The 21523-nt window shown below is 38.5% G+C and overlaps 1 protein-coding gene across 16 annotated transcripts in view; it reads left to right on the top strand.

The window, feature by feature from the left end:
* The window catches only part of LOC148225113 (uncharacterized), a 119569-nt gene extending 98653 nt beyond the window's left edge, over positions 1-20916 (top strand). For 12 of the 16 annotated variants that reach the window (XR_015802569.1, XR_015802568.1, XR_015802566.1 and 9 more), the window contains 2 exons: positions 4873-5057; positions 9029-10891. Coding sequence is in view for 3 of the 16 variants with exons in the window: in XM_088161959.1 (XP_088018085.1) it covers positions 4873-5057; positions 9029-9065 (222 nt within the window). In the remaining 13 variants the exon portion in view is untranslated. Of the gene's footprint in view, positions 1-4872; positions 5058-9028; positions 10892-10947; positions 14828-19613 lie in introns of those variants that run through there. The other 4 variants (XR_015802547.1, XR_015802546.1, XM_088161954.1 and 1 more) reach the window with 4 other exon arrangements.
* Positions 20917-21523: the final 607 nt, after the last annotated feature.

Genomic DNA, 21523 nt, shown 5'->3' with positions numbered 1-21523 from the left:
GCTGAATTACATATCAGGACGTTCATGATTGGTTCTATGTCAGGACTGGGGAACTCTTATTTTTAAATGCCCATTATCTATTTTAAATAAAAAGTAAATCGGATTTCTGCCTGAAAATTTTGTAAGAGCTGCTGTTACAAGTAATACATTGTTACCCAGAAAAATCATTACAAGCAATCAGAAAAGCCATGAGCAGATCAATTTTATCTAAATTATTTTAGCTCACATGGGGCAAATTGACGTATTTCAGAGGAGCAATATCCTTTAAAAATCTATCCACTTGAGATCATCTGATCAGCCTTTGTATTTGTTCCAGGCTGCATACACATGAATTCTGTTCAGCCACAGGCACCACAGCAAAACTTGTAGTTGATGTTACCCATGCAGGGGCTTGTTTCAATCCTCCTTTCCCAGGACAGAAACAGCTCCTGCACAGGAGCTGCTGCCTCTGCAGGGATGTGGGAGGATGCCACAAACACAGAATCACCACACATCTGAAACACATCCTTTTAGAGACAAAATCCTTCCACAAAAGCATTTGGCTCTTTTATTTCCACACTCACTTGCAGCTTTTACTTCCACAGTAAGTGACAGTAAATATTAATATATATTTATACATGAATATGATATATATATATTCAGCAGCCCCCGGGGTCAGCAGACAGTTTTCCAGTCGACTTTGACAGGAATTGAATCATACCATAATAGCATGTCTGAGGATGACCAGCAAATTGTCCAGCCTAGCATGTCAGATTCATGCAAAATGCTCAGGATGAGGAATTATTGTCTACTGAAATTAGTGGGGAAATATTAATTGACATCAGCTAAGAATCTGGTCAGGCAGTTTCCATGTGCATGGAATATGCCTACAGAACCACTCTGGTGTAAACACCAACAGATTCAGATTAAAAAAAAAAGGTTAGTCTGGGAACACCAAGATTGCAGTGAAATGAACCCATTGCCTGGACTTACAAGCTAAGCTGCATGTGAGTTAACTTTCAGGCTTGCTTCAGACACTACTTTCAAAGGCACTCTCAGACAATTCTGTTTCTAATGGTGTATCTCTATTACACTGTTAAAAAAGAAATCAGTGCCAAACTTGATCCTAAATTCGTAGTGAAGCTTGGCCCACTGGTTACAAAGAGCTAGATTGTGGTCTATAGCCCTAATGCTTTGCTGCTGACTGAGAGATGCCCTCTGCTTGAGAGATCCCTGATGGGAGCAGAGCCAGCACAGTCAGACATGTGTCACAGACCAGCAGAAGGGACAGGCAGGGGGAGAAAAGGGAGCAGGAGCAAATTATTTTGGGGGCTATTCCCTAATGGGAGCAATCTGAGGAGCCCTAGGGTTATTGTAGCCTGCTCTTTGGGGAGACATGGCATAAAACAATCTCCAAAACCTGGCAACCACAAACACCTTCATGTGCACCTTTCCCACTGAGTAGAGCCCAGTTTGGTGATACCTAAAATTATTCAGCTACATTATTTTATTTCACTGTAGCCAAGCGTCTTCCTTTGCTTACTTTCTATGCTGCTGTTGAATACAGGAACAATTTGTACATCTTCTGTGGTTCATGAAAGTAAAGACAACCCATTATACTTAAAGTTCCAGGACCACAAGTCTCTCCAGAAAGGTGTTGCCCTGGAAGAGCAGAATTGATGTAATTCTTTTTTCAGGCGAAGAACAGATGTGGTAGTTGTTGTAGTCATCTTAGTAAATGCCTATGCAAAGTGGCACTGATGAAAACACAAAGTATTGAGCAATGAACTGCTTCATATAGAAATTGTCAGAGAGATTCCTGTATTTACAGGGATGTGGACTGGGTGTTCTAATAGATCTTTTCCATCTCAGTTTTTTATCACTATGATTCATGCTAATTGTTAGTGGGAAATCACTTAGTGTCAGTAAGAGAGGTGACACATTCATTTCTTTTTAGTCATTGCACATATATTGTATTTGAGGTGAAAGAAAGGGTTTATTTCTCTTCTCCTTTCCCCAGAAGCATGTTTAGATTTCATGCATAAATAGTCTTTCTTCCCTTAATCTGATTCACATGACAGTATGCATTTGCATAAAGCTTCTTCTTGGGAAAACCATTCAAACCTTTATCTAGAGAGAGTAGACATGTCGCAGAATTATGTCCTGCTTTACAAGACAGCTTTTTTTTTTCCTTTTTCTGATGCATTATTTGTAGCATATGCTAATTTATTATAATGGTTATTAAGAGCACAAGGCCTTGCCTTTCAGCTTTCCACATTTCCCCAGGCATACCCTAGCATTCCTCTCCTTTCAGCTGTGCTCATCTTCTCCTGTCAGGAAGTAAAGAACAATTAATACATACTGCAGATTAAAATGTTCACACCAACCCACTCATTATTTGTTGTGGCTACAGCTCCAGTGTGCTTTGTGCTTCTTAGACATCCAGGCTGGATCTGCCCCAGCAAGAACGTGAATTGTAACATACCATAAAGCTGCTCGTTTCTACCACACCACCTGTGGCTGGTCAAAGGGACAGTACTATAGTTTAGCCTAAAATATATTTCCGGGCCAAATAAAGCTCAGATTCAGACCTGGCACTTTAAATTCCTCCAATCTGCTTCAGAGATACTCACCAGTTGAGAGGAGATGAAGAGTCAAGTCAGGATAGAAATTGCTGGCTTTCTACAGTCTTGAGTTAAAGTCTTGCACCTGGCTGCTCAATCCAGGAGCCCTCTAGACCAGGAATGAGTCTCCCTTTTCACTTCAAACACAGCTAGTTCCCAAACCAAGAAGGAAGGTTTCAAACTCCCATCCTACCTCCTTCCTAAATTCCATGTGGAAAAGCTCCTACCTGAGTGGGAGTCCATACTCTAAAGCTTTGAGCTGCTATTAAGTCAACAGAGACGTACTGGGATAAAGCTAAGACCTGACTCTCTCTCTGCCTTCCATTTTGGCCCCTTTTTAGTTCTGAGATTCATGGCAGTATGATTCTGAACTGTGACAAGATGTAGTGCATGTAATAACTCATATATGTGGCCATGTAACTGAAGGAAAAGAGATTCAGTCTATGCAATGTCAGTTTTGAAAAAGTGTAACCTAGATATACATTAATATTATATAAAAATTATTCCAGATTATATAGAGATGACATATTTTATTATAATCTTTATACTCTCTATATATTTTATGTTTTTTAATAGATTATAAAATTGCACTGGACATTTTTATGGAATCAAGTTTATTTTGTCCCAATCCTGAAATAAAAGTCTAACAGAGCCAGTATCAATATTTTCCCTCTTGATAAAATATTATATGGTTTAGAAAGCTAAAATCTATAAAAAATTCACTAAAATGTTACTTTCCATGGAGTCACAAAGTCTCAAGCTGAAACAATATTTACTATCATAGCTGAATTTTAAAGCGTCTTCTTGGGAAAGAGAAGCATAGATAGATGTTATATCAACATTAAATCAACAGTTAGAGTAAGAAAAGATTAACAGCCATTCAACAGAGAGCTGGAATTGTGTCAAAGGCTTTGGTGACACCATAAACCACAAAAGTATAAGCCAATTTTCCTCTCCTATGGCAAGATTTTGAATTTGCAGCTCAGTTGAAGTGGTTCTTGGTGAACTAGCAGAGCAATAAACATAGCAATACATCACTGTATTATATGCATGTTTAGATACCCACATAAAATAATTTCAAAGAAGTCAGAGGAATGCAGGTAGGTACTTTCCTATGAAATGAATGAAGGTAATACTCTAAATCCAATTGCTGTTATATTAAAATCACAGATATTTTTACATCATTCCACTGAGATAATTTGTAATGGTAATGGTTTCCAGAATGGAGCCCTGTATTTTCAAAATGTAGCAACAGTCCCTAATTATCAGGCATATTTAAAGTGCATGCAAACTAAAGAAGGTGAAGGTTAAATATTATGTTGAAGATTTAGTAATTGGGAAATGAATCCTTTAAAGAGGCAGAAATGATTCCGTGGGAGGCAAGTATTGTCCTTCTGCTGCTCAGTGCAACCTTTCCATTCCTAATTATTCCATGTTGAGTAATATGTTACAAAAAGGAGAAACCATTATGTATGTGCAGATCTAATTAATTTCTTAAGGAAAGTGGTCTGTCTCATCTCCAAACAAGTGCTTTCTTAAGGAAAGGAGAAGTAAGGTAAATCAGAGAATTCCTCCATTATGAACAAATAGCCATTGAAGTTTACAATTCAGAATCACTTTGGTACTCAGCATACTGCAGTATTGAGTTATATCTCCTTGGCTGATGGAGATAACCAACCACAGGAAGACTTTGTTTTGCTTTTTGGACGTGAAGAGCTGTCATTACCACAAAACAATCACAATGCTGTGCTGCTTGGACAGAGCTAATGGCCTGTCCGTAATAAAGTTATTCTGCTCTACAAACAGAGACACAAACATGTGTTTTGAAAGAACAAGCTCTCACAGTACTTACCACACTTCCAGGTGCCTTACACCCCATGGTCTTCCAGTCTTTGATGATGGGGTTTCATTTGATGCCTGCAGTGTATTCTGTCATAGACTTGCATGTACAGCATGCACAGATTCCTCAGTAAGAAGTTCTTTCCTTCTGCACCCTCATAGTCCCATTCTAACTTCATCCAAGTCCTAAAGAGAAATGAGGTGAAGGAAAGAGAGGAAAACTTCACCGAAAAGGGAGCTCCTGATAAGCATACCTCAAATATATTCCTTTGCATCTTCTGTAGTGAACCACATACCCAGCCCTTACGTATAAAGAGCTCTCTTATGATAAGCAAACATCTTTCCCACAGGAGTGGGGGCTCCACTAAGGCTCAGTTTGGATTTCACTCCATCCACTCAAATTTCTCTTCTGTTTTTGTTATTGCTACAGCCTGCACAACTGAAGAAGATGATGTACAGGAGTGAGAGTGCCAATGAAAGGAAGAGCTACTGGAGGTGGCCCCTATTTCTTCCAACAAGCTGGATCTGCAAAAGATCTGCAGCATTTCCATTTAAGGAGTGTGCATGTCTACTTGTTGTTCTCAGTCCGTCCACAGGGTATTCCTATTCCACAGGGTAAGATCCTATGGCTGAGACATCTAGGAGATGGTGACAACACCATGCTATCCCTAAATTTTCTTTTATCACAGTATATTCCTCTCCATCCTTTGTTATTAATTTATTGTCAAATTTGAAAAAAAAAGAAATACCTGAACCAAAAGACAAGATTCTCAGTTTAAGAGTTCAAACTTAACTTTTAGTCCCTCAATGGCACTGAAATATATCACATCCTAAGGCAGGAAAGTCTTGGAGAGTGGCGTACACAAATGCAAACACTGACAAAAGGATGGAGGGGCCACATTTACTCTTTGCACTGTTCTGACTTCTTTGTTCCAGTTCTTCATGCAAAATCCCTGCTATGGAAAGATTCTTCTGCTTTTCATGTGCTGTGCTTAACCAAAGAAAATTGTGGCAATGAAAGACGTTTATCTCCCACTGCCCAACATGCTTTCCCATGCAGTCTTCATATCCAAACCCACTCCAAATTGATTTTTTTTTCCTTCTGTCCTGTACATGAAGTCAAACTGAGATTCATTTGCAGAATGGTGTGAGTAACCAGCTCTAAAGCATAGAGGAGCCAAAACAACAGTATAGCTTTTGAGAGACTTGCCTGTTCATTGCTAAAGTGGTGCCAGGGAACAGTGTCTGGGATAGGACAGCTGAAATGAGCAATGTGACAGTGGAGCCTCAGAAATCTATTTGTGGATAAGCCCCTAGAGCCATAGAATAATGGCAATACCCTAGCAATCCCTAAAGATTGATCTTCTCACAAATACAAATCTGCTGTACCAAGAGAGCACTGTCTTGAGACAGTGAGATTGCTTGTGCTGCAAGAGGGCACTGAACTTTGGTGTACCTGTCCTAGAGGTCTCCCAAAGCTAACAAAATGAACCTGTAACTAACAAAAATCACATAAACCTGCATTAGTGACCAAAGTTAGGACTTGGGTTTCTGGGGTGAAGAACGGCTGCTTTTTCTTGCTAAGATCACTAACAGCTAAGAAATCCAACAACCTATTTTTATGAGCCCCTTAGAGCTTGTAAAACGGTATTAGCTATTATCATAGTTAATATTGCTTGATGTGGAAATATAAACTTGGGAAAACAAGTACTAAAACATTTGTGTAAATGTAACTCCTGACATTTATGTTTATTAATTTGCTTTTGAGCAGTTTTCCCTATTAAAAACCAGATTGATTACTCTGAATGTGGAAAATACCACTCTGTCACTAATATATATTATTTAATTATAAAAGCAATAGAAAGAGCGTTTTAATATAATTCTCCTGCACAATTCAGTATGCAAGATTTTTAAAAAATCTAACACACACTTGACAAGAAACAGATATGTTGAAAGACATCAATAAATGTACTGATTAAGAGTTTGAGACACTTACTTTAAAAATGTGGAGCAAAGGCTGACTATTCTAATTACCTGAGATATGTGACGTCAATTGTCCTTAATACTTTAAGAATGACAGATTACAAATGAATAGATAGTAGGGCTTTCTGCTCTGTTGCTTGCTGAAGAATCTGTTGAAGGACAAGTACTTGGATATGTCACCTTGTGTCTGAGCAGGGGAGGGGAATAGAGAAGAATGAAAGGATGATGATGGGAAAAGTGAGATTATCTCGGTGTTGCATTCTTTCCTAAATCCAAAGTGGGAACTGATTCTCAAAGAGAAAACAATGCTTTGTGTTTTTCAATTAGAAATACTTAAAGGTATATGCACCTAAGCTTCAAGCATTAGCTTCACTTCACAGCTCTGAGGAGTGCTAAGAAACTGCACAGACCGTATTTCCCATATAAATAAAAAGAGGAATCAGTTCTCTTTAGAGCTGGACATGGCCTGCTGACCAAGTTGTTTGCTGCTTTCAAAAGGCTCAAAACAAGAATTATACCTCTAATGATGTTAATATAAACTCTCAGTTAAACAAAGATCATGTCTTTTTTCTATGCAAGTCTGTGAATATCTTTGCCTTCAAACAGAAAAGGAATACCCAGGATCCAACCGTGCTCCTCTACAGTCAGGAAAAGTATAGATTGAGGTTAGCAATTGTGGTGTTTCCTTAAAGTAATTATTTTTGCATGGAAACAGACTGTGAGCATTACACTGTGATGCCAGAATTAGCACAGCCATCTAGTGTACATCTCCTGCCTAAAATAAGCCATAATCTGCTTCTTCTAGCACGGTAGGACCCTTTGCTGTTGCATTTTATACACAGCCACAGGAGGCAAAGAACACCCAGCAGAAGTCACACAGCAAACACAGTGAGTGCTATGGCCAGGAGATCCTCTCAGGACAGCCACCAGCAAGAGCTGCAGCCCATGGCAGGGCACAGGGTGACAGCCTCCCCTGGCAGAGGGTCCCATGGCAAGGGGGCCAGGGTTGACCTAAGTAACACAGCCTGGTTTTTGCCCCTCTGTGACAGACAAGGGGTGTGCATTCTCCCAGGGCTCATGCATGAACGCCTTCCTGCCACTCTTGACACAACCTCATTGAAACTGCTGACCTCGCCAGGGAGGTATTTATGACATGTTCATTACCCAGGGTCTGAACACCTGGAAGAGAAAAGGCTCTGGATTCTATTACCAATCCTCTAAGTTGTCCTGTTTCACTAATTACTTCTAATTCTCATTTATTACAAATAATACAGCTATTTCTCTGCTCATCTTTCTTTCTGCACAAAATGCAATATAGAAAAGGTATTTACTCTAAGTCACCAAGTAAGAAAATGAGACAATATTTCTCTTCAATTCCATGAGAAAGAAAATTGCTTTAAAAATGCTTTATGCATAAAATAATAATGTTTATTTATGTAAATACATATTGGCATCTATTGTCCCCAACACAATTAACAATCCCTTTCCAGAGAATAATTCACAGGCAGTGACTGAATACAAAATGCAGCTCTTGAAAAGAAAGATTTCAACAAACACAAATAGCAATGCCCCAAAATATATCAGCATGGTTAAGAAACACAACAAAACCATTAAACCACTGATAGCCATTATAAATTCAGCAGTGGATCAGTTAACATCACAGTCCTCTGAACACATTTACCCTGCCTGGATTTTAGCAACACAACCTCCCTTGTAGATACAAAATGCCAGTTAAATAGAGGCCTGTTCTCCTGTGGCTTTCCCGGAATTTAACCCAAGATGAACTCTGGCTAGTACATCTATGCTGCTATCTAGTACCCACACTGCACATGAGACTGATGATAAATGTTTCTGCAAGGGGTTTTTTGCAGAAAGACCCTTTAGAGTGAAGAAAGTAAAACAGCAGCAGACAAAAGGCACACATTTTAAAGTCTCAAAATATGGACTCCTTATTTCCCCAGTGATATGCTTAGAAAAAATTGTGAGTAGCAGCAGTGCCCAAAATTCTTATTAAAATTTTTATGTGGTTTTGCTCAGAAATATTTTTTAGAAGTACTCAAAAAGAGGACTCGACGTTACTGATGGTTTTCTTCTGAAAGCATATAAGGTAAGAGAGAAAGGTGACATTTAAAGGCAACAGGACAGTACCCTCTGCCAGCACCAGAAAATCAATTGAAACACTTACTATAAAACACTTACTTATAACATGAAATCAGTGAAGAGGTAGAAATTGAACTGGAGAATTGACTTCTCATCCTCTCACTTTACTCCCTCTCTGAAAACAATCATAAAAATGTGAAGCAATTTGGTGCAATGGCCCGTTCTGTTAGACTCCTTAATGCATTTCATTTCTTCTAGTTATTCTTAAGTGCTTCATTAGACAAACAATTATATGATTCACGCACATCTTGGACAGAAAATATTTTAGTGAACTATTACAGTTCTTAACTCTACATTCTTATGGCCAAAACCACAGGGAGACAGGACAAATTTACCTATAAAACCACACAAAGCTTTTCACTTTCCCTAAGGTATAAGGAGTAGATGTAATTACAATTAAACCTTTACTTTAATGAAAATATTTTCATACTACTTCTGTCCAGGTGTGACAGACTCATCCGTATTTCAAGGACTTGGTGAAATAAGACTTCTGAAACAATTGAAAGACTTTAAGAGACTGAGCCTACAGAAAACAAGGTAACTTCCTCCAACAAAAAGCATCACAATGAGGCTTTTCAGAAAGAAAATTCCCAGCTTGAAGATGTTCCAAAGCACATTTTCTCCCAAGAGTGCTTGCTAAAGGAAAGAAGATACAAAAGGAAGAATATTGCAAAAGAGAAGAAAATCCACCTAACTCGAACCACAGCCATTTTCTTGTCTGATAAGTCCAAAGCCAGGTGGCTAGAATAAAAGATTGGTGTTTATCTGTTAGAAGATCTGGGGCTGATTCATTCTATTTACTGCAGCAAGCTCACCTGTGAGGCTTTATAGATGCCTTGGGGGAAAAAAAGCTCAGCAGGGGTTAACTTCTTGTTGTGGGGGAAGAAAGGAGAGGTGAGATTTGAGTTTTAATTGATGCAAGGGGAAATCCCCTCTCTTTTATATACCTGGTCCAGAGAAAAACACAGGTAATAACAATAATAAAAAAAAGTCTTAGGAGCACAATTCTTTAAGCATTTCCAGGTCATCTGGTGGGGGAAGGGAGTTATCATTATAAAAGCTTCCCCTGAGGTTCAGTAGGGAACTCAGTTGTGAGATTTGTAGGAAGCTTTAACTTGTGTGAAATCTGTGAGTTTATTGCTTGAATTAACTCTGAACTGAGGAATAAAGTGTACTTAATGCACTTTTAAAGCACTGTTTTGCTTCCCCGTTTGTTTCTATAAAAGGATGCTTTCCAAGCTGATCTGTGTAGTGTATTTGTCCCTCTGGGTTTTACCTTAATTTGCTTGCTTGATCCAGAAGGAAGAGACTTGAATATCTGGTCCCAGAAGTTATTCTTTCATTGTGTACTACTGTAATTTCTGTCTTGCTTTTCATTTAAAAGATTCCAGCTCCCAAGATTGCAGTTTTCAGGTACTAGAAACCTAAAATGGCAATGCTCCTCTACAGTGTAGTAACTGCAAAGATAAAAGAAATCAGTTTAAAAACCCAGAACAGTAGTTTTAGTCCAATTTGCAGTTGATGTGGGATAAAACACCAGCCTGTTTAAAACTAAAAGTGAGAACAAAAAAACCCCTAACTTTTACATATGGCTGCAAGGCAGTTTATTTTGAGCAAAAACCCCTCTAAAGCTATTCCAAAACTACTTGCTTGTAGAGGCAAGGTTTTTCTATAGCAGCAGGCGTGTGGAGGTGTGTTGCCCTCTGCTCTGCAGGGTTAGCAGATCTGCTCCCATCAGCCCCCTTGCCCATCAGCTGAAACCCCCATGGGTTTCTTCACTGTCTGAAAAAACACCTGAAGAATTGTATTACACTTTCTGGAAAATTTGATCAGCAAACACCGCTGGCAAATAATAATGCTTCGTATTTGCAAATTTGCCTTTTTTTTTTTCTCCCTGCATCTAACTCCTTGTTAGGGTAGGCAGCTGCCTACTTTGTCTACCCTTAAAGCTGGTCCTGACAAATGCTGTCTTGTATTCCAACTGAGCCTATAAAGTTTACAGAGTAACAGGGCTACTTTAATGTGGCAAATGGAAGGGCCGGAGATAGGCCAAAATTACTTTGACATTTAAAAGTCCAGCCTCTTTTGCTTTACACTTAGTGCTGGAGTAAAGAAACATTTAGAAAAAATAAAGCTTTACAGTTTCCTGTTAAATCTAACTATTTCATATTGTGTAATTAATTGTGCCCTTGCTCTTTCAATCCTCTCATACTGAAATTAATAACATTGGGGGAAGCCATGACTTTTACAAAGATGTGTAGTTTGAAAACTGAAGAAACACTGATTAAAATAACAAGTGAGAGAAATGTAATAAACATTCTGTCTGGGGGAGAAATGAGCCTGTTTCTTCATCTCTTATCAGCTGAAGTCTCTGAATTCCCCCACCCTGGTACATCTCATGAAGTGAGTAATTTGGAGTTGAAGACTTGTGGATGTACAATACAGCAACATGGGAATCTTCTGGCTCCACAGCACTTATGTACCTTCATCTGTTATGCTCTGTCAGCTGTACATGACACAGAAAAATACCCAGTTTAACCTTCCATCCTGTGTAATATCCAGGATCAATTGATGATGGAAAACTGGGGACTGAAGTTATTTGTCCTTAGTCCATTTGTTCATTTCACAGAGTGGGAAAAGTAGATGCATGCTGTTGATTTTACTGTTCTGTAACTCAAAAAGGAACTACTACTGTGGTTTTTTCTTACTATTTTCCTGCAGTCTGCCCCGACCTGAACCACACAACTGCTGGCAACAGAACAAGGCCGAGCAGTGGGATAAAACACAGATGGCGAATATTCTTGCCACTGCTTCCCACACAGGTCCTACTGTGTCTCTCCTTCGGGGTCATCCTGTCTCTGGAGGCACATGCCTTCCTGCCCATAAAGGAAACAAAGAAAGTTCATTGCTGCAGTGTCAGATCAAAACCCATATAGATCCTAAAGGTCAGAAGGGTGATAACTCCACAGAGCTGGCCATGATAACTTCATCACACTGTAGAAGGATTGAACAGTACAATCCTAATTTAAATGCCAGGTGTGTGGCCCTCTTATTCCCTAGTGAAGCAAAAAAGAAAACAAAAGTAAAGGAGCCTGAAGTTTCTGGGGATTGTGGGCATGCCAATAAAATAGTCATAGAACCAAAGATTAACCTTGCATGAAGAAGGTACAGAAGAAGTCCGGAATTTTACCACCAGCTCTGGTGGTAGCAGCTGTGTCTGCGTTGGGGCAGGACAAGATATAGCTGTTTTTTCCCAGGACCAACTAAGCAAGGACTAGGAGTCCAACCAGCTTCCTCCAAGAAGCCCCAGAGAGCTGCACCCAGTGCTTCCCACCAAGAGGACTGGAACATGGCCACTGCTTTCATGGATATGGCCATGGGGTCTCTCATGTCCGTGGCTGCTTTGCTGGTCCCAGCAGATTACGATGCTGACCGGGGATGAGATCTCCAGTCACTACCTTGAGCTCTGCACCTGACTGAAGTGATTTTTCCTGGCATCTGCCTGTGGGTTGAGTCAAACCCACCTGCAAACTTAAAGTAGAAAAATGTAGCTAATAATCAAACAAATCCTTTAAAAGAGACTGGAGGGCAGGAAGAAGGAATAATTGCAACATGAATAACAGAAAAGGGAAGAAAGTTTTGGCTAAGATCTAAAAAGGACTTGTGAGATGAGTCTTTGCTGTGCCTGGTTGTTAAGTATCTGGCTGCCTGCATGGGTTTATTACCCTGAATTAAATACTGAGGATTTTTACAGAGGGTAGGATCTTAGTTGCTCAGAAAAATTAAAGTTGTTAAAAGTAGCTGCTCAATCCCTGGGAATAAAGTCCTAAAGGCCACCAGTTGGAGGAGAGAACTGCCCAAAAGTAGTAAAAGGCCAGTATATCTAACTTGTAAAGAGAACAAATTCTAGAAGAGCAATTCTCACTCTTTTATTCATCTACAATTATACTGGACACCCTTACACTGATCTGAACGTGCCTGTGGAGAACACTAACCTGGATTTAACCAAAGCTGTTCCCAAATTGCAGGTAAAAAGACATGCAGAAAGAAATGTTGATCTGCCTCCTCCATTTGTTGTTCTTTAAATGAGGCATGAGCCTGCTTTTAATGAGTAACTTGAGAGACAAAAGGAGGGCTCTTAGCTTAGGTGGGAAATTCCCAGGAATTCAGGAGCAAAATCCTGCTTTTCAGTGAGGTGAAACTATTTTCTGAATTTTTACCCCAAGATAGAACAACTCATACATTAAAAAGTCTGTAGTGCTTAGGGAATCAAATCACTTGCTACAGCTCCTGTAGTAATTTCCCAAAACAAAACATATTCATCCTTTCCATTAAAAAAAATTAAGATACTCAACACACATGCCATGCTAAGGGAATTCTTGTTTGCAACAACAGTAATAACAAAGTGAGATCCAAAATACTCCACGTGGTAACATACAGGAAAACGAAACCTCTGTTCCTCAGATATTTCAATGCTTTGGACAGAAAAATAGCTAACACAAATCATTATGCTTTAGCTCACTGATCGTCTTCTCAGAGACCTCCAAAACTCCATGCACCCAGAGTCTATATATGCACTGCACCAGCTTCTGCTGTTTCCCTTTTCCTTGTCTTTCAGACTGATCCCTATTTGTCTTAATTCCTACATGTTTTTTCTAAAAGTAATTGTGTGGGAATATTTTGGGGCAAGATGTACTTGCTACTTTGAACCAGAGATTGAACACACAATGCCCCATTGCTATTGTCTTGGCAATATCTCACTATCATTACAGAAAATAAAGGTTTATTCAATGTTTAACAATCATTGCTACTGTTAATAATGCTACTAACATACTTTTATGTCAGCTATTGTTATTTACACCATCTTAATAAAATCTTAACATGTGAAAATTAATAAAGTAAAAAAACAAACTGCTATACAGCGCTCCCTTTCAGCTTCACTTCTCTTGGTTGATCTTTACCTACTGGAGAGATGCAGCCAAAGGATATGGTAGTGACAAAAAATATTTCTGAGGTGGGAAAATCCTTCCCCATTGGGAGAATTCTTTGCAACAGCTGACTGTAGTAGAAGACATCTGAACCCAAAAAGTTAGGACATTCAAGGAAGTCCTGTATTTAAAACATTTTCAGTAGTGTTATGGTGTTATTTTCTGACCTGCAGGACATTTTTGGGCTCAAATCTGCACACACAAGTTGTTTTAATCATAGGAGTACTATGTGAAGCATGTGCAGGAATGTTTCCATAGAGTCACTTTATACACTGCCTTGTAGCTGCTCTCATTTTCTGAACACAAGCCAGCTGAGGGCAATCATCTTCCCATCTTACTTCTCATGAAAAAGATATTCCAAGGCAGTAAGTCTCAATTTTTACTTTTTTAAATGTGAAAACCTGAAAACCATTTCCAGGGAAAAAGGGAATCAGGCTGAAACCTATTAACAGTAAGACTGCTTTTCACAGGACATTTTGCAGAGTCCCTCTCTCTTCTCCTTCCTGACTGTCTCAGACTGTGGTTGAAAAACATAGCTCTGAAGTTGGTTTCCAAATGACAATAAAGCAATGAAACAGAAATCCCTCTGGCACTACTGTATTAAAATATTAGAATATTTTAGAACTACAGGGAAAAAGGATTTTTCATCTAAGAAGGAAAAGAAAAAGTTGTTTCATAGGGACATAACCTCATATTTTTTCAGAAAGTGTAATTGAGTCTTAATCAATTAGGCAATTTAAAAGCCTGTAATCAGTTAAAGATATGATTTCTTTGTGGTTGCATAATAGTAGGAAAATAAATTTCTTAGAGACAAGACAGCAAATGCTTAGCCTGGGTTACTGTGCAGTGCTCTCTGACAATCCTCTGGTGAGATTGAGATTTTGAAGCAGTTTTACTTTTTGCTATGCTGTTCTTTAGATGTGAGAATCAAAGCTGTGCAGTCCTAGAGTTACAGGTGTGAAGATCAACTCCTTGTATCCTTCCTTACCCTCATAAGCACTCATCAGATTGAGATGGGTTGGTGAGCAGTTTTTTAGTTTGGTACTTTTGTTACTAGTCGTACAGGAAAAGTGTTGGGGTTTGAAAGTGTGCTTTGGGGATTTAGACACTTTCTTCCTTCTGTGGCATTTTATGGGTAATTTGGTGGTATCTCAAAGCATAAAACAATTGGCTGTACATTTGTAATGAGATGATTATCTTATTTCCCTTTGCAAATCAAATTAAAGGAACAAACTGGGAAATGCCCTGTTTGAAGGATGGCTAGTTTTCTTTCAGGGATGGCAAACAGACAAAGTATATAAAAGCTGATATTAGCATTCCTACATTTAGTTCCTGTGACTATAGACATTATAGACATTAACCTGTTTAATATGAATACTGTCTCACAAAATGCTGGTAATAAGAGCTAAACCATGCTGTATTTCATTTCATTCCTGCTGATAGCATTTATCAGCAAAATCTGGATTTAAACCCCCCCAAAATATGCAATTTAAGCCTCATCATAACTGGACTGCTGAGGAGGAAAGTGAAGGGATTATCTGGAGCCTGGAAGCACAAATATAAGAGTGTATTGTCAGCATGGGATATAGGCCTTTTAGCAAATGGTAGTGTAAGCTTCAGCTGACAGGCCTTTTCACAACTGACAGATGAAAATATGAAACTTAAATTCTTCATGACAGATAGCTGTGCTGAATGAAGAGGCCAATGGGACAGTGCTGGGCTGGGGGTGAGAGTGACAAATACAGGCTCAGTGTCTACAGCCTGGGATGGCTCTTTATGACTCACACAATTCATTCCTCAAGTCTCTCCTATTTTGCCAAGCAAACTGTTATAGCAGAGTAGGGATTTTTTCCCTCTCTTTTTCTTTCAGATCGACATCTTTTTTTAGTAGATGAATGCCAAGTCTTAAAAGACAGGGGTGGAAGATTAAATTTAATGTGCAGGCATGAAAGATGTTTCCTGGATGCTTCTCTATTGGACTTTTCCACCCAGTCTAACACACTGCTATTGTAGGAAGCTTATTCACTGGTTTATGAGCTGTGCTTAATCCTCAGTGTTGCAGAGCTTTGTCAAAATTAAAAAAAAAAAAAAAAATTTGAAATCACTGCTCCTTTCTGTCAGCACCTTACCTCCCCAGCCCTGCCTGCTCATATGGTTTTATTCCCAGCCAGGATGCTCCTCTGTGCAGGATGAGACTCCTGGCATGAGATGCAGGTCCTGGGAGCAGAGCCCAGCCCAGGCCCTGCCTCCAGGTGTGATTTTGTAGCAGGAAAAGCACAGGGAAAGGTTCTGTGCAGTCAGAGGGGTCCTGAACACATTTGCTTGTGGAGCCAGCCCCAGTCCTGCTGCTGAGCTGTCTCATGGCTCCACCAGTGGTGCCTGCAGCACCTGCCCACAGGGAGGTCACTCTCCCATGGCCCTGAGAGACTCCTGAGGTGCAGCTGCCTCCTCTGGACAAGCAGCTCCTGCAGATGTTGCTACCTCCTCTGCCAGCACCAGTTTCCAAGCTCCTTCAAAGCCATGCTCTGTCCAAGACGTGGCCTGTATGGTTTCCTGCAGGAAAGCTCCTTGGCTTGGTGTCCTGAAGGGCATCACATCAGATGATGCCAAAGGTCTCCTCTGGCCCTCCACTTTATGAAAAAGAAGAAAACAACCAGGCAGTTTTTGTTGTTTGTTTGCTTCTCCTTTGCAGAGGGAAGTGCCCAGCTATGGAGCTGTTATGGTCTCCCCTGTGTGTTCAGCCTCATTACTGGGCTATAAAAAGGGGAGATGGGAGCCAAAAATAACAACACACAGTATGGCCTCTGGCCAATCCCAGAGTCATTACCTCCACAGAGTTCCCTCTGAAGTCAATGAACTGTAGGATCCAATCCTTAGTATTTGTCTTCTTTTATACAATTTGTAATTATCAATACAAAAAAATAGAAAGCCCTAAGGTAATATGTTAATTCTTACCAGATGTACTGTATGTATCCTTATATGCTAGAAGCCTGGCAGGACTGCAATGTCACAACAGACATTTACTGAAGTACCTGGGGAAATGTAACAAAAAGTGTTAGTAGAAAATGGTCTTTCAGCTAAATTACCTAATATATTTGCTAATGGTATCTGATTTAAAAGCCATAAAAATACTAAGTTAAAAGCACATTAGAAGATGTGGTATATTTATAAGTGTTTGTCACCTTGGCAACAAAAGAGAAATTCCAAATCTAACACTAGCTTTCATGGGCCAAGACCTTTGAAAATTGATAAATACCCACTCTTTATAGCAATGATATTCTCTCAGTGAAGAAATACCCCACTGTAAAAGGAAGTTCTTCATTGCATAACAAGATTTGTGATAGCTTTCAGCTATGGTTTTGCCCTGTCTGCCCACTGTAGTATAATTCATAAAGTTTTGACAATGAAAACAATATGTTTATAAATATGGTAAAGCACTGATCTTTTTTGTAACTTTGAGACCTAATTTCCTTTATACAAGCCAGGTTTCTTAGAATCTTTCTGAGCTCTAACCTGGCCTGGGTCAGTTTGCAGATGTATAGCTCGGCTCTGATGGCTGTGATGAGAGCTCTTTTTTCTTGCCTATGAATAGCTGTGCCACAAGCACTAAACTATGCATGCCTTGATAAATGAAATAATAGTTTCAGCTCTGCCTTCCTACATAATATATGGTCCCATAAAACTGCACTTTAAGACTAAAAGAAAGCTATTTGCTCACTTGTAATGCAAATGCTTCCAGCATATTACCTCTGCATAGAACCGAGTATAGATCCTTATTATGTTAATTCTCAAAGCTCCACTGGTTTGCCCACTGATCATGCATGAAGATCCTAGGGACAGATCTACACTAAGAATTAACAGTAACCAAAAAAAAAAAAAATAAATTCACGCTGTCCCATGGACCCTCCCAAAACTGCAAAGCTCTGTTCTGTGTGATGGCAACAAGTTTCCCTGAGGAACAGGGAGTCAAATTAACCATGAAAAAGAATGTCCCCAAAATTAAGCATTACCCAGCATAATTGCCTGTATCCTCACATCTAAAGGAACTGACTAAACAACTTGATCACAAAAAAACAAAAGCAAAATCTGTTGTATGTGGGTAATTTCTCAGCAGAGGTGAAACCCTATGGATTCAAAGCTCCAAAATGCCTTTAAGGATTAGAGAAGCCTTTAGAGAGCTTTAGGTAGCAATAGATTAAATGCTACTGAGCATCTCATATCCCTATTTTTCTTCCTATTTCATAGATGCTTTCATTTTTCTTCTGCTGTTGATTAATGATGTTGACAATTGGCTGAATTGAACTGACAGCTGAATTGTCCATGATCTCAGGAGACACTGAGCAAAGCTGTGCAGAAACCCTATATTTATTCTTCTTTTGAATCAAGTATCTATGGGAGAAAGGAAATTATCAATATGAATTAAAAATTTGGAGAAGTTGCTTTGGAAAGAAGAACTTTTCATTTCGGAGTTGTTCAGACATATCAGTATTAGTGTATAATTCTGCTGTCCTGAGTCTAAAGTTTGGGTTTTTTTTAAATAGAAGATTTAAAACCACGTATTTCTAGTCTAATTTAGATTTCCCTGTGCAAGTGGCCATGCCTAACTAATTTTTATCATAAGCACACCTTGCTTTTGTTAAAATTAATGAGGACTGAGAGTGTTAATCAGATTGGACCTCCAACCTTGCCAGTGTTTCAGTGGATTGAAGACCAAGCTCACAGCTCTATCCATCTCTATCCATCCATCCAGTTGTGCCCCAACACCTCCTGAGTGAACATCTCCAGTGAACCATAGAACTGACCCTTGTATTAGGGAAATTGCTTTTTAGCAAAATACATGCAATTTATATGGAGCTGGTAAAGCTTCTATTAAGGCACTGGTTAATAGATGTGGTTGGAGCTATTTTTCAAGTATTGATAATAGGGTGGAAAAAGGGTTTCAATTAACTGAGGTTGCAAGAATCATACGGATAGACATGTACTCTTACCCTCAAGTGCACAATTTTCACTGATTGATAAACCTAACACACCACTTGAGACTACATTCTAGTTACATCACTTCACCATTAAATTCTTCATTTACCCCCAAATGAATAGATTAACATTAAGTAAACTCTATTGAAAAATGGTACATTTCAGTGAAGCTTCAATATAAATTTGTGCCATAAAAGAAGATTAAAATGTATCCTTTGAAAGTCATTATTTAAAATGCACAATTCAAGTTTTCTATGGAATAAATGTTTCAGATGTTCAATAAGTTCAATAAGTTTATGCAAATCTGCAAAAGACTAGCTACATAATGTATATAATATATACGTATATAATATATGTATATAACATACAAAAATATAATACCTTTAAATAAATTAATAATATAAAATTAATATTAAAAGGTGATTAAATTTTATTATAAGGGTGATAACCCACATTATTTTAGCAAAGTTTTTGCTTGCTCTTATGTATGCCTCAAATAGATTGAATTTTCATTTTGTTTAAAATAAATAAGATAGGTCATGTGATTCTATCTGTAGAATCAGCATTTTATATACTGGAAAAAATGACTATATTATAGGGACATTCCTAAAATCACTGAAAATACAGAGTAGATGGAATTGCCTTAAGAAGAGGTGTAAAATCAGTACTGTTAAAGGATTGTCAAGACTGTGGGCCAAATTTTGAGGAACATGGAGTTATTCTGTGAAAACCAGGTGGCTAAAACCCACATTTCAATACCTCAAAGAATCAGGACTTCAGTACACGAGGTTTGGCTGCCTGCAGAACTAAAGATCAATTGCTACTTGCTTTGTGCTTTTAAGAGGACATGGTTTTCCATTATACCCAAAAGGCAGCTGTCAATGAGTCCTTGGTGAATATTTGGAGCTCCTTAGAATCATTAACAGTATGAAAAGATATGACGTTTCTAAATAGTCTTATATAACTTAGAATTCTTAATCTCTGACAGCATTGGGGAGATCAGTCAACTTCTTTCTTTTTCTTTCAGCATTAAAAATAATATACATTTTTTCAATTGTCTTTTTAGGTTATGGTTTAAACTCCTACAACCGAAGAGCCAGGCACTTGGATGTATTTGGTTACACTGTGCCAATAAACCACGCGTGTGATAACTGGTTGGGATATATAATTCTAAATTTAGTCACATTTTTGGGAATTGAGGAGCCATTGCTTCAGTTGCCTCTCAGATCTACATGTGATTGTTTAAATTTATTTTTCCTCGTGGTTTACATACAGCCTGCATAAACACTGAACATACAATTTCAAACCTTATTGTTTTGCCTTGGTTATACTTCAGACTGCAGCCACCTCAAACCACTTCTGAGTGAAAACACAATGGCAAAAATGGACTTTTCCCTCCAGATGACAAGGCAATGAAATAAAAGAACAAAAATCTACTTTTTTTAAGTACTGACTTTTTATATGGCCCATGAATCATCTGCCATTAATGTGCAAGAACTTTTGTGAAGATGGTGCCATAGTCAGGCAAAATGATGCAATGGAGAGGATCTAAAAGTCCCAGCATTTCTGAGACTTTGTTCTTTAAAAAATTGTTCTCTAAACTTTAAATATATTATCAGTTTCCTCAAAGATGGGAAATTGTTCTGCTGACGAAAGTTATGTATCTTACTGGTAAGCAAAAACTGTTGACTTAAAACATAAATATCTGTTCTGAATGATTTTAATAAAATATGGGTTACTACAAAGGAAAAAAAAAAATCTAGATTTGCAAGAACATGAAAACAAGATTATAAAACAACCATCCAGACCTCAAATATCTGACCTGCAGAAGAGCTTAGCATTGCCATCTCTGGGTGTTTCGGATCTTTCAAAATCAGGACCAGAGCCTGAATAAGAATGTCACCACAAGACATTTTCATGCTATTTGCAGATTTTCTTTACAATACCTCCAGCTTTTGATTGTGCTAAAGGCTTAAAAGCAAATCAGGGAAAAGACTCCCCTATTGTGTATTACAAAAGATACAAGCCAGAAACAGTAAAACTGAGAGTACTGTTTCCTAATGCACTCCTTCACTTGACAATCAGTTTAGATCCTTTACTTTCTTTCTCAGCCAGCCTCAATAACCATGTACTCAAATCTAACTTTTTTGCTGTAATATACTGCTGTAGGTGGTCCTACACATTTTTAATTTACTTTGTATGGTAGAATAATAATTACCACCACTGTACTATCATATTAGCCTGCTTAATTGTATAGTTTATCTGTACAATAAATACTGTACAAATAAATATTTTAACTTATGTGTGTGTACAATGTAGACAAAAGGATTTTATATATACATTCTCAATAAAATCATTGGTTTTGTAGATTCATTTGACATATGCTCACCATTCACTCTGATGCCAATTTTGTATGAATTCCAGGAGGCACTGATGCTACTGTATTTGCAATGGGGCTAAGGGTAATACTTACAAAAGATTTATGTGCTTTGGAAAGCAGAGTAGGACAATGAGATTTTGTTTTCTAGGGTTTTCTTTAAAATACAATTCAGAATAAGTTCCTATCTAACAGAAACAAAAAGAGTTTTTCATGATTGTACTGTGCTGTATAGTGGCCCAGAGCTGGCTGGGCCAACTGCTGCGAGTGCTGGTTGGATGAGCAGAATTAAGATCAAGACTTGCCCAAATTGTTCCTTGTGGCTTTGATTTGACACACTGCGTCAACTTCACTTGATAATCTAAGATAAAAAGAAGACTAAGATAAAAAAGGTCTCAAGAGTGTCCTTGTTTAGAAAGAAACTGACGCCTCTGCTGGTGGCACAGTGTTTCTTCATTAATTTCTGTGGAAAACCACTAGATGATTCATCAAAACCTCTATACCTGCTGAAGAAGACATGACAAGATAACAGGAGCTGTGAGAAAGAAGGTATCGTCTGTTTTGCAGGGTGAATGAGGAGGGGCTTTGGGGCTCTGTGG

The sequence above is a fragment of the Sturnus vulgaris genome, chromosome 1 (assembly GCF_052056855.1).
Source record: "Sturnus vulgaris isolate bStuVul1 chromosome 1, bStuVul1.hap1, whole genome shotgun sequence".
NCBI lineage: Eukaryota > Metazoa > Chordata > Aves > Passeriformes > Sturnidae > Sturnus > Sturnus vulgaris.
This window is presented reverse-complemented; position numbering and strand designations above follow the sequence as displayed.